General features: G+C 33.3%; 2 protein-coding genes across 5 annotated transcripts; both read right to left on the bottom strand.

The window, feature by feature from the left end:
* Positions 1-2528: 2528 nt before the first annotated feature.
* On the bottom strand, positions 2529-7163 carry LOC114193364 (protein DCL homolog, chloroplastic-like). 3 transcript variants are annotated; one of them, XR_003606257.1, is made up of 5 exons: positions 6773-7163; positions 6564-6678; positions 5496-5638; positions 4891-5399; positions 2529-2895 (listed from the first exon to the last, which is right to left on the bottom strand). XR_003606257.1 is itself a non-coding variant. In XM_028083127.1 (3 exons), exons 1-3 carry the CDS (start codon positions 7033-7035, stop codon positions 2710-2712), a joined length of 564 nt encoding a protein of 187 aa, XP_027938928.1. In that variant the 5' UTR covers positions 7036-7163; the 3' UTR covers positions 2529-2709. The 3 variants fall into 3 exon arrangements, 1 of the variants encoding a protein (XP_027938928.1); XR_003606256.1 differs by having other exon boundaries at positions 4891-5638; XM_028083127.1 differs by lacking the exons at positions 4891-5399; positions 5496-5638.
* A 761-nt stretch (positions 7164-7924) lies between these two features.
* On the bottom strand, positions 7925-11494 carry LOC114193945 (protein DCL homolog, chloroplastic-like). Of its 2 annotated transcripts, none has more exons than XM_028083950.1 (3): positions 11179-11494; positions 10979-11093; positions 7925-8362 (listed from the first exon to the last, which is right to left on the bottom strand). In XM_028083950.1, exons 1-3 carry the CDS (start codon positions 11439-11441, stop codon positions 8246-8248), a joined length of 495 nt encoding a protein of 164 aa, XP_027939751.1. In that variant the 5' UTR covers positions 11442-11494; the 3' UTR covers positions 7925-8245. The 2 variants fall into 2 exon arrangements, with proteins under 2 accessions (XP_027939751.1, XP_027939750.1); XM_028083949.1 differs by having other exon boundaries at positions 8128-8417.
* Positions 11495-13796: the final 2302 nt, after the last annotated feature.

Genomic DNA, 13796 nt, shown 5'->3' with positions numbered 1-13796 from the left:
TTATATTAAATATTAAAAATCAACTCTAACATGACAAAATATTTGCTTAACATATGGATTTTTTTTTCTTAAATAAAAAAAAAACCAAAAAATACATGTGACAATCGTTATTCACCGTCCATTAATTATTTAATCGCATTAATTATTTAATCGGCATAAAAAAATTATATTAAACAAAAAATAAATATAAAGACCAAATTAAAAAAACTAAACAAAAATAGAACCAAATTGGTATATAAGTTTATATATTAATAAGAAAAGTGAAGTCATACATTCCATTGATGATTTCTTTATAAAATTAAAAGTCATAATTGTAAAATACGACTATATACTTTTAATATTTTGAAGTCGTACTTACCACAACTTTATCATTTACGTGATTTTTTAAGATTTGCCTATTTAGATAATTTTAGTAAATAATTACACTACTTTTGTAAAAAAAAATCAGGAAAAATAAGACGGAGAACGTGTGCTAAATATCGAAATTTTTAAGTGTATAATAAAAAAGTACAACTTATGATGCATAGGATAAAGCTAATTTCACATCCCAATACATTTAACAATTTAAAATAGTAACAAATAGTAAAAATTAAATTATTGAATAAAAAATTGAAAAAATGATTGTGATTTAGTCGTATTAATTTTAGAGGGTGTTAACATATTGTGATGCATAATCATTTATTTAAACACAAAATATGGCGCTAAAGCAACAGAATGAATGTCAAGGTCATTTGAGAAACGGTCTCTCATGTCATGGATATAATTTTAATTAAATGTTCCTCAGCGCGTAGATTTTATTGTTGGATTCTGAACTGAAACTTGTCTAAACAAAAGATGAGAAAAATTATTCAAGAGGCAGAGATTTGGGACCAAAATGAACCCAAAAACTGTCTACCATTCGGCTATCCCCTATTTTGAATCAACCTCATTCCCCAAAAATTTCTAAATCTAACACGCTCCTGGAATTTTGGAACAGAATTTTTTGTGTATCTAATAGAATAGGCTAGGGTACAGTTACATATGCAAAGCAATCTTAGAAACTTATGGTGATGAAGAATCAATAGTTGGACCACTGAAAAAAGAAAAATGGAACCAATAGGGATGTAGTGGCATTGACAGAAAATAAAAAGAATTGCCATTCCAGAAAAGAAATAAAGAACCAACTGCTATTTCAGACGACACTTTCCTACTTCTACATCCTGGAGACAAGAAAAAACATTAAGTCCAACTTAAGGAAAGGTGTAACGAGTCCCACATCGGGAAGGTCACCTCAAAGGGGAGGCCTTATAAGGACTTAGGCTCTTTCACTCCTATAGCTAGCTTTTGGGGTGTGGTTCTCCCAAGGACTTATGCTCGTTACAAATGGTGCTTTCATTGAGAGCCGGCCAACCGGTGGTTGTAGACCCAGCGGGGATAGACCCGCCGGGGCTAGACCCACCAAGGAGTGGTGGTGATGCCCGTCGTGGTGGTGAGAGCCGCCGGGACGTCGGCTTTCGAAGGGGGTGGTAATGTAACGAGTCCCACATCGGAGAGGTCACCTCAAAGGGGAGGCCTTATAAGGACTTGGGCTCTCCCACTCCAATAGCTAGCTTTTGGGGTGTGGTTCTCCCAATAAGGACTTGGGCTCTCCCACTCCAATAGCTAGCTTTTGGGGTGTGATTCTCCCAAGGACTTATGCCCTTTACAAAAGGGTGGTTAAACGTATCACACTTTGACACTAGAGAATGATGATGATTTCGTGAAATTGTTAGATTTATCAGCAATCATCAAACCAATATATGGAAAGAAAGGTACCTTTGTCTTTGGATTTAGAAACACATGCAACTAAACATCTATCTAAAATCCCAAGTGGAATTTTTCCCCAATTTTGACTTGTGCAATGTAGCACTGAACCTAGTTGGACAACCTGCCCCAGGCCCCAGCTGAGTTCGACCCTTTTGACTCTCATTTGTCTGTCCTCAACCACTCCTAAAATAACCCGTGAACAATATAGCTGGACACAGTCAAGAATCAGTACAATAGTAGGCTTCCCAATTCCGACTCATTTTCCCAAAATTTTGTAAATTTGTGTTATGTATCTTTAGTCAACAAAAAGGTCTAGTCGCGCACATCCCATGCCTCATTATCATATAATATAGGAGTGTGTGTGGCGGAATAAGTGATTAAATGTGCAGAATGTGAAGTGGTAACAATTCAAATGTGAGTTAATGTGGTAGCTCTATCCTTTACCTCCTCCATAGTTTCATTCGTAGCCAGAGAATTGAGTCCACATTCATATCCTCCAAACATCTCAGCAGTGCAGCAGTCCATGTAAATGCAGAGAAACATTTAAAACATAAATCGTAAGAACACGATTCCTAACACATTACTGGGTATTGTTAAAATTGATTGAAATTCACAATTATGGGAATCGCATTATTTGTTAATGAATTCACCTGATTTAGTAGTTAGATTGTACCGATAACCCCTTTTAAGAGATGATGTAAGACGAGGCTGAATCCTAACTGTAACTATACTAAGGCAGCCAATCCACAAAACATTATTCCTTACTGTCTGCGAGTTACCTAATCATGAAATTTTACAAAGAAAAATGTTCTGCAAGCTAGCTTCAATAATTTTCTACGCTCCCTTCAGAAATAAGCTACACATCCCAGTCAATTGTCATCTTCTACCATTTACTTCACAAATTTAAGTTCCAATACCTCCATATCAAATACCCCATCGTTTAGTAAGATCTTTAAGAAACCTTTTATTAACAAACCTTTCTGCACTTATTTGGTACTTATTTTTAATGTATTCTTCAAGGCACACCCGATATGAGAAGTCGATCCAGCTACAGTCAGTTCTTACCACAAAAAGGCACCTTGGAAATAGATATAGAGGATGCTGATCAACCTACAAGAAAATAAAGTCATAAAGGCTGCACTTACTGCCAACTTTGAGAAAGAATATAGCTAGTAAATAAATAAATAATAGCAATGCAGGTGAAGTTTACTAGTCCCGGTACCAATCATGTCAATCTCTGTTTAATAGGAAATGCATTTGAAATACACAAGCTTACAATTAAAATGAAAATGCTTTTGAAACGCACAAGCTCACAATTAAAATAGAACTCGTTGAGGTTTTCTCAGATTACATCAAAACCTCCGTCTTTTTAAAATTCTACACAAACCTTTTTTATTTTTTGTTTTAAAAACATACATTGTCACCCATTTTCACATTACACAAGAACTGCTTTACGTTTTTTAAAATTATTACTTACATCTCCTGGTAAGCCTCAGTAGGGGAGACCATTGTAATGATGAAAAACTAAGTGGTGGAAGTGTAATTCTAAAATAATCTTAGAGGGTGAGATGCTGTCATCTAATTTACTCTAAAAAAATCATCCGACTCCATTTCTTTCATGTATTAGCCTATCAAATATCTATATTCGAAGTCATGCAACGAAGAGTAAAATAACATTGTTTTCGGAGGTCCAGTATTCCTTGAAAGTTGGCACTTGGGAGACAAATTTTGAGTATCGTCAAAGCTAGGGTGTTTATGTTCCCATGTCATCCTACCAATTAGCGCAGATTTTATCTGTTCAACAAATTGTATTAACAAACCAACAAAGGCATTGGAGATTAAAAGGGTATAAATCTAGCTGAGCTAACTAAAGATTCATAAGCTTCCAGCGCCTTCCAGCGCAATACTTATGCACCCTAATGTTATCAGCTGCAATATTCTAGTACATATTTTCTGATTGCAGTGATAACATAGATGGTAATAGAAAATAAGTGTTCCTTTAAAATGCATTACATCAAGGAAGGAAACGTGGCTACTGCTGTTTCGGGAAGCGAGTGGGAATTGGTGAGAACCAATGCACTCAAATTATCTATATGGGTAGAGATGATAATCAATTTCTAAGTGTTACCATTTCAGCTTAATTACACCCAAAATACTCAAATATCACTCAAGTGTTTCATGTCTTCTCTCAGGTTTTATTTGCTAAAGTCATATAATAGATTAAATCACGTATCCAGTCAGTTTGAGGGTGGCGTACACTGCCATTTATAACAAAGCAATCCTTTATGACGTGTAGATCTTTTTTTTTTTTTTTACTTTGGTTACAGAAAAATGAGGTAGCACAATGCCACATCCTCAAAAAGAGTCTCAAGTTGTTTAAGGTCTGATACCTGATTTCTCTGGTTTGAAACCTACAGGGAAATTAATGTCACAATTTAACCTAAGAGTCATTTTGAAGATGTACCTTATTACCTAAACTTAAAAGTAGATAGTATTAACTCAGAAACTACGTGCATACAGATCAAAAACAAAATGAAACAACCCTTTGACACAGGTTACCAAATTCTTTTACATTAAAAGACTGAACAGTCATGGATTTTACAGAAAATCTTTTTTGATTATATCATGTTTGTAGCTCAATCAAGACTACTAATTACAAACAAACTATTTCTTGGATCTTCCAATCTGTTTTCATGGTAAACACTGCACACATTTTAGAAACTTGGGAGTTAGCAAAAGCCAAAAACTTGAACAAAATCAAACGAATGGCTTAATTATAATTTTAAAGCAGCTCCATCATTTCAAGAGATTGACTTTCACAAGCAATAAAAAAACTGAGTCTGATGATTTTCATGGGAAATCAATGTAGAGAATAGGTTAATTGAAAGGTTTAGTTGATGTACTTGAGGGAATTTTCCTGTTTTGAAGTAGGGAATGGGTAAGGGTAGTTTGAAACCATGAGATGGGTTTTAAGAACTAGACTGGTGTTTCTATTAGCCTGTCTAGTAGAAGTAAACAGTAATATATGAAACTGGTGTTGACTTATCAAACCGGTGCAGAATTATAAATTATTTCAAAAAATAGGGTCATTTTGAAATGTTATACCAATCTGGAGCTTTCTGCCATATCACCAGGAAATCACCAATCCATGTAGCGATTTCCAATACCAGATGGCAATATATCATTTAAATGCCCTTCAACTCACTGTTCTCTAGTACAGTTCCATCCAAGCGAGGCATTTTCCAGTTAAGTTCTTCACCCAATTGCTCTGTACTGAACACAATATGTTTAATGTTCTGCAGGGCGTTTTCAGTTTTCATTTCATGAGTTCTGAATCTTGCATGTCCGTCGAGTTGTTCCTTGACTTTTATTTTGGTGGAGCACAAATCGTCATAGCTGCAGGTCAGGTCTCTGTTCTGTTTTGTTGCTCATTTTCTATTTTGTGTGTTTAGAGTTCAGAAGGCTTAACTTCTCATTGGTCACTACAAGTCATAATACCATCCGCTCAGCCAAAGGGAACAGCCCCATGGAGCACTTACGCTTCAGTATTTTGTGCAGTGGTAAAACTACCAGTGATAACCTTGATTTGACTTCACATAATGGCATTGGAGAAACTGTAGATAGACGTCTACTTCAAATGAGTGGTTCAAGTCTACAAGAGCAAATGAACATAAGGGTAAAAGGGTAATCGACCCTATATTTAAGTCTACCTTTTGAAATGGTGTTATTTACTTCCTAAGGCCATAGCCCTTGCGCATGTTCTTATGATTGTTGATAATTAGAAGGCCAGGAATATGCAGCACATTCGAAGCAATTGACAACACATTCGAAGCAATTGACCGGAAGAAAGAACCTGTTCAATAAACTTTCAGCGGAAATAAAGTAAAGTATGGAGACATGTTTGCTATCGTTCATGGAATGTTAAATGACTAATTTTATAGTTTCATACTGTGATTGTTAAAATAACCTTATTAATTCATGGAAATCTAGAACACATTATATACACCAAAACACACGCACCAAGAGAAGGAGACTTGAATCTTAAGCAACAAAAGTTGCAAGAATCAGTCTTTATTAAATTAACCAAGCTCTCAAAAAACATTTTGACAGTGGAAATCAAGTTAAGAGAAGCTGATGAAGATAAGTTGGTTTTTCAAGGTGATACTTGGGGTGTTTTTGCCAATGTAATAAGGACTGGTGAGCCTTTTGAGATACACTTAGCAGAAAAATATTGAAGGTGGCATCTCCTTTCACGTCTTCAAACTCTAGGGGCAAAGAAAGGGACGTAAACTATAGATGAATAAAGAATTGAAGAGGAGAAGGAGGAGGAGAAATCTTGAAATTTAGTAGCCATGAAGTGACTATGAATTAAAAGATTTGGAAGATCTTGGAGATGAAGACTCTGCTAAAGACAAACTTGTAACTAAATTTGAGTATTTAGTTACCTTCAGCTTTAGTGGCATAAACTTGTAACTCTACGGTCACAATATTAGCTATATGAAGAGTACAAAAACCCATGACATTACGGTTGAGGACGTTTTACTAAAACCCTTTTACAAACAGTTAGTTGGTTAGAGTTCACGTAATTCAGGAGAAATTCAATCACAAGTCACATTGATATAAACATGTCAAGGTAAAGCAACGAACCGGTATCATGCATAAATATATACTAAACATTAAAATAATCATGCATGTGATTCACTTCAAATAACATTATTAAGACAAAGAATAAGAAACTATACATCAAATTAATCATGCATATTATTCACTTCACCTACCATAATGCCGCACAAACCACTTCCGATTTTATCTTCATAATCTGGATGATAAATAAGAACGTTTTCTGCTATGGCTCTTTCATCCTCCATAGACAATAGCTCCCCATTCTTGTACCTGCAAAGACATAAACGATGTCGTTTCACGGTTCACACACAACATCCGAAACTCGTAATCTTAACACTAATGAATTGAATGAATCTCAAAATACCTTGGTGAGAAGAGAATATGTCTGGTTAGCTTAACGATCGGTTCAATGTCTCTCACAATCTTCTCTTCTTTGTCCCTCCATTCTGTATCATCCAGCTCGACGTCGGAACCGCCGGTGTGGGTCCCGCCTGATGCGTTCTCGGTAGCTTCTTCAGGAGATGAGGTGGCACTGCACCACAGACGGTGGCCCTGAGGCGGCGCCACCGTGAAGCCTTGGAAGCTATTGATCCGAAGGCGGTGAAGCAGAAAATTCCTAGCGGCCATTGCTGTGGTGTCAGAGTTCGCGTGAGTCAAGCTCAAATTCGATGTTCAGCGAAGAGGAAGTTTTGTTCCCTAGTTTGGGATTTTGGAGGGCTCGTCTGATTGTGCAATCGACTTGTACACAGGCTCTTCAAGCCCAATAAGAATTATTTTATGTTAATATTATGTTATAAAATATGTTGTTTACTTTGAATAAGATTATTGTGGTAGGGACATTTTTCTTTCTCAATATTTAATGGATTTAATATAGTCATGTGTGGAAGAAACTGTGAACTTAAAATCATTATTCAAGAAATAATAACTTTTTCACAAATAAGTTGCGAAAAAGCGTATATTCAAATTCTCTATTTAGAAAATTTAATTATATAAAAATCAATCATCAACTCATTTATTAAAAAGTTAATATTGTTATAGCACAACATTTTTCAAATAGTCGAGTAATCCATCTTCTCCCTCATACAATTTCTCTACACTTTATTTTGAAATATAAAGTTTTTATCTTAGGAACAAATCAAATATACAACATTGAATTTTGTGTACTGAAATTTAAAAAAAAAATCACAAATATTTGTCTGCTTAACATAAATAGATGAAACTTATGCTTATCCGATACAATATTAAGTAGTTTCCTTAAGAGATTGCGCTTCACAAAAAAAAAAAAAAAAAAAAAAAACATAATTTTAAGTTTAACTGTCGTACTTAAAAATAAAAACTTTCACAAACTTGCTTTCGCAAATCTCATTCTTTTGTTAGTTACAATTAAATAGCATGAAATGTAAAAGGATTAGGAGAAAATATATACTCATGATGATTTTTAACAGTTTGTTTGAAAATATATACCAATTAATTTGATTGAGAGTCTACTAAGTAAACTAACTAAAACAATATGAGTATCGTTTAGATACGCAACCACTGTTCACTAAAATCCAAGTATTATTTGGACTCTCAAGAATAGGTAAAATTGTAGGCTTTCCAATTCCGACTCATTTTCCCGAAATTTTGTAAATTTGTGTTTTGTAACCTTAGTCAACAAAAAGGTCTAGTCGAACATCCCAAGCCTCATCTGCACAACGTGAAGTGGTAACAGTTCAAATGTGAGTTAATGTGGTAGCTCTCTTCTTTACTTCATAGTTTCATTCGTTGCCAGAGAATTGAGTCCACATTCATGGTGAAGATTTAAAAGATAAATCATAACAACACAAATTCTAATACATTACTGTCCATCCTTTAAGAGACTTTTTACTAACAAACCTATCTGCACTTGTTTGGTACTTTTTTTCAATGTATTCCTTAAGGCACACCCGATAGGAGAAGTCGATCCTGCTACCATCTATTCTTTCCACAAAAAGGCACCTCGAAATTAGATAAAGGGGATGCTTATCAACCTACAAGAAAATAAGTCACACAGGCTGCACTTACTGCCAACTATGAGAAATAATATAGCCAGTAAATAAATAAATAATAGCAGGTGAAGTTTCCTGGTCTCGGTACCAATGATGTTAATATTCGTTGGGAAATGCATTTGAAACACACACGCTTACAATTAAAATGAAATACTTTTGAAACGCAAACTAACAATACTAACAAACCAACAAAGGCATTGGAGATTATACTTGTATAAATTTAGTTCAGCTAACTAAAGATTCATAAGCTTCCAGCATAATACTTATCTACACCTAATGTTGTCAGCTGCACAATATTCTAGTACATTTTTTCTGATTGCAGTGATAGTCTAGATGGTAATAAAAAATAAGTGTTCCTTTAAAATGCATTACATCAAAGAAGACAATGCATTCAAATTCCTCTCTATATGAGTAGATGATACTCAATTTCTAAGTGTTAACCTCTCAGCTTAATTACACCCAAACTCCTCAACAATCACTCAAGTGTTTTATGTCTTCTTTCAGGTTTTATTTACTACAGTCATCTACTTGATTGAATCAAGTATCCAGTCAGTTTGAGGGTGGTGTACACTGTCATTTATAACAAAACAATCCTTTATGATGTGTGGATCTCTTTTGTTGACTATGGTTACCAAAAAATGAGGTGGCACAATGCCACAACTCAAAAAGGGCATCAAGTTGATTACATCTGACATCAGATACTTGATTTCACTGGTTCTACAGGGAAATTAATGTCACAATTGAACCTAAGAAGTTTTACGCAAAAATATCATTTGAACGTCATTTTGAAGATTTATCTGACTACAAAAACTTAAAAGTATATAACTTAGAAACTACATGCATAGTCCTTGTATCAACACAAGATCAAAAACAAAATGAAACAACTACCATTTTGCATATTTGTAGTTTGAGCCCATGCGTAAAGGAGCAAACACGTGAACAGCCCTTTGACATAGGTTACCAAATTGTTTTACATTAAGAAACTGAACAGTCAGGATTTACAGAAAATCTTTGTTCATTATATCCGATTGTAGCTTAATCAAGACTACTAATTACAAACTATTTCTTGGATCTTTCAATCTGTTTTCATCGTCAACACTGAAAACATGTTAGAAACGTGGGAGTTAGCGAAAGGCCAAAAAGTTGAACGAAATAAAAAGAATGGCTAAATTATAATTTTAAAGCAGTTAAAGCTGATCCATTTTCAAGAGATTGACTTTGACAAGCAATCAAAAAATTGAGTCTGACAGCAATATAAGATGATGATTTTCATGGGAAATCAATGTAGAGAACAGGTTAATTGAAAGGTTTAGTTGATGTACTCGAGGGCATTTTACTGTTGTGAAGTAGGGAATGGTAAGGATATTTTGAAACCATGAGATGGGTTTTAAGAACTAAACTGGTGTCTCTATTAGCCTGCTTGGTAGAAGTGAACGGTAATATATGAAATTGGGGTTGACTGATCAAACTGGATCAGAATTACAAACTATTTCTAAAAAAGAGGTGATTTTGAAATATTATACCAATCTTGAGCTTTCTGTCATATCACCGGCAAATCACCAATCCATGTGGCGATTTCCAATAGCAGGTGGCGATATATCTTTTGAAAGCCCTTCAACTCACTGCTCTCTAGTACAGTTCCAGTCAAACGAGACATTTTCCAGTTAAGCTCTTCGCCCAATTGCTGTGTACTCAACACAATGTGTTTCATGTTCAGCAGGGCATTTTCAGTTTCATTTCCTTAGTTCTCAGTCTTGCATGTGCTTTGAGTTGTCACCTTGACTTTTATTTTGGTGTAGCACACATGATCTTAGTTGCAGCACAGGTCTCTGTCATGTTTTATTGCTCATTTTCTATTTTATCTTCTTTTGTTTGTTTAGAGTTCTGAAGGGAACAGCTCCATGGAGCACTTCTGCTTCAGTATTTTGTGCAGTATAAAACTACCAGAGATAACCTTGATTTGACATCACATAATGGCATTGGAGAAACTGTAGGTAGATCTCTACTTCAAATGAGTGGTTCAAGACTACAAGAGCAAATGACCGAAAGGGTAAAAGGATAATTGACACTATACTTAAGTTTATCTTCTAAAATGGTGTTATTTACGTCCTTAAGGCCATGGAGCCTATGCGCATGTTCTTATGCTTGTTGATAATTAAATATGCAACACATATGAAGCAATTGATAGAAAGAAGGAAGTTATTCAAAAAAGTTTCAGCGGGAATAAAGTAAAGTACAGTGACATTTTTGCTATCATTCATAGAATGTTAAATGACTAACTTTATAGTTTCATACTGTAATGGTTAAAATAACATTATTAATTCATTGAAATCTAGAACACATTATATATACAAAAACACACGCACTAAGAGAAGGAAGCTTGACTCTCAAGCAAAAGAAATTGCAAGAATCAGTTTTTATTAAATTTGCCAAACTCTCAAAACAAACCATTTTGATAGCTGAAATATAGTTCAGAGAAGCTGCATAAGATAAGTTGGTTTCTCAAGGTGAAATTAATCATGCATATTATTCACTTCACTTACCGTAATGGCGTACAAACCACTCCCGATTTTATCTTCATAATCCGGATGATAAATAAGAAGATTCTTTGCTACGGCTCTTTCATCCTCCATAGACAATGGCTCTCCATTCTTGTACCTACAAAGATATAAACGACATCGCTTCACTGTGCACACACAACATCCGAAACTATCACCAATGAATTGATTGAATCTCAAAATACCTCGGTGAGAAGATAATATGTTTGGCCAGCTGAATGACCGGGGCAATGTCGCTCACAATCTTCTCTTCTTTGACGCACCCTTTAGGATAATCCACCTCGACGTCGGAGCAGCCGGTGTGGGTCCCGCCTGATGCGTTCTCGGTAGCTTCTTCCGGTGATGAGGTGGCGCTGCACCACAGACGGTGGCCCTGAGGCGGCGCCACCGTGAAGCCTTGGAAGCTATGGAGCCGAAGGCGGTGAAGCAGAAAATGCCTAGCGGCCATTACTGTGATGTCAGTGTTTGCGTGAGTCAAGCTCAAATTCGATGTGCAATGAAAATGTACCGAAAACTTGTACAGGTTCTTCAAACATTATTTTATGCTAATATTGTGTTATAAAAATCAATTATTATTTTTTACACTGTACACGTATTTCTTTTATACATGATAATCTTGTTTATTTTGAAAAAGATTATTGTAGGTGGAACACTTTTCTTCCTCGATAGTTATGTCTGGAATAAGCTTTGAACTTAAAATCATTATTTAAAATATAATAACTTTTTTATATATTGCATCTTGAGATTATTGAATAAGCCAAAATAAGTTCCTATTTTTTTTCCAAAATAATCCGTACTAAAAAGTATCGCAAATAAGTTGGGTAAAAAAAACGAATAATCAAATTCTCAATTTAGAGATTTTTAATTATATAAAAATCGATCATCAACTCGTTTATTAAAAAGTTAATAGTGTTATAGCACAACACTTTTCAGAGTAAAGAAGTAATACAACTTCTCTCTCCATGCAAATTAAAAATTATTTCTCTACATTTTTTATTTTGAAATATAAAGGTTTGAGTTTTTATCTTAGAAACAAGTCAAATATACAACAATAGGGCAATGGAGTGTGAATTGAAATTTCTTACAAATTTTCACAAATATTTGTGCGATTAATATAAATAGATGAAATTCATACTTAACATATACAATATTAAGTATTCTTTTGAACATATACAATATTAAGTATTCTTTTGAAGAAATTACATCTGATAAAGACTATCGAACATAATTTTAAGTTTAAGAGTCATTTTAAAAAAAAATATAATGTAAGAGGATTAGAAAAATAAAATATTAAAATTTGTGATGATTTTAACTAGTTCATTTAAAATTACTATACAACATTCAATTATAAATCAAATTGATTGAATTTCCACTAAGTAGACTAATGGTGCAAGTATGTATAAGTGATTATTGTTTAATTTTGGTTCATTATTAACTAAAATAACAAAAATATTGTTTGGACACGCAACTAATATCGGTCAAAAACTCAAGTATTATTTGGAGTGCACTAACCATTTAGTAATAATTGCAAAGTAGTCAATTATGACTAAGTGATTCAATATTATTTGAAACACAATCACTTTTGCTTGTATATGAGTATTATCTGATCCTAATTACCCTTGTCTATAACATGAAAAAATATTTAAAATATCATATGATTGTTTTTTAGAAATATATAAATATTACATCTTACGAAAATAAAATGAATATACACTCTTCTATGTAACTATTAAACACAATCAATGTTTTTCCTAAAAAAATTAAAGGTTAAAAGTCTCATTGACAATCCAACATGTAGCTAGGAAACTAGACTAGTATTAACATATGTTTATATAGTTGGGTCAGATTTTTATGCAATCAGGCAAACATATACAAGTAAAATAAAAAATAAGAAAACTTGAAATTTGAAGATAAAAGAAATCTTGACTGAATTCATAAAAATAAAATTGTTTTATATTCTCTCACATTCCAATTTATATACGATATTAGGATAAAAGATGAAAAAAGACTTTATAAATTTATAAAAAAATAATATATTTTGTGGTATATATAACTTTTAAATAATAAAAATTTTCTTTACATTTTTCACTGGTTTGTGAAACAATTGCTTACTTTAACCTTTTTTTTTAGTTTACTTGAACTTTTAAAAGAAAAGTTTGCTTTCTTTAATAAGAATTTAAAATGAAATTACATATCCCTTAACAACCACTTAATGATCTTGAAATCTATTAAAGTTTTGATTTCTAAGAGTGTAAATATCTGGTGAGCTATTAACAATTATATTTACATGAAAGTTACATGCATGCATGTATGTTTATATTATAGTTTAATTTATTTTAATCATCTAAATCGATCAAGTTGAATTTTTTTAGTGCAAATTGATCTAATTAAAATCATAAATAATTAAAACCTTGAGAATTTATAATTTGATTTAGTTAGATTGTCGTTCAAATGTTAGTTGTGTATTTGTGCCCTTTCACATAATTGCTAATATTTTATGTCTATTTATGGTCTTAGTTTCAAAGATGAAATTTGTTAGTTAGAGATCAAAGATATCTAATGGACCAACCTCCTAATTTGGCATATTCATCGATTAAATTATCTCAAATGGAAACAAAAAAAAAATCGTTAATATTGAACAATCCATTTATTTATTTTTTAAAAAAGTGGACCCATGTTTATTATTTTATAGTTCACCTAAATTGTTTGTGCTAAATTAAGTGATATATAATATAGTTACAATAATCCGAGTTTGTCTATATTTCTTAATTTTCAATTCGTGGCATTATATATAAGTTATACT

Source organism: Vigna unguiculata, chromosome 8 (assembly GCF_004118075.2).
Source record: "Vigna unguiculata cultivar IT97K-499-35 chromosome 8, ASM411807v1, whole genome shotgun sequence".
NCBI classification, from domain to species: Eukaryota; Viridiplantae; Streptophyta; class Magnoliopsida; order Fabales; family Fabaceae; genus Vigna; species Vigna unguiculata.
This window is presented reverse-complemented; position numbering and strand designations above follow the sequence as displayed.

Coding starts and splice junctions, on each gene's coding strand:
- LOC114193364 (XM_028083127.1), bottom strand. CDS start 7,035: ATGGCCGCTAGGAATTTTCTGCTTCACCGCCTTCGGATCAATAGCTTC. Junction 6,679..6,772: donor CATATTCTCTTCTCACCAAG/GTATTTTGAGAT, acceptor ATGTCTTTGCAG/GTACAAGAATGGGGAGCTAT. Junction 2,896..6,563: donor GTGGTTTGTGCGGCATTATG/GTAGGTGAAGTG, acceptor ATTTTCTTGTAG/GTTGATCAGCATCCTCTATA.
- LOC114193945 (XM_028083949.1), bottom strand. CDS start 11,441: ATGGCCGCTAGGCATTTTCTGCTTCACCGCCTTCGGCTCCATAGCTTC. Junction 11,094..11,178: donor CATATTATCTTCTCACCGAG/GTATTTTGAGAT, acceptor ATATCTTTGTAG/GTACAAGAATGGAGAGCCAT. Junction 8,418..10,978: donor GTGGTTTGTACGCCATTACG/GTAAGTGAAGTG, acceptor ATTTTCTTGTAG/GTTGATAAGCATCCCCTTTA.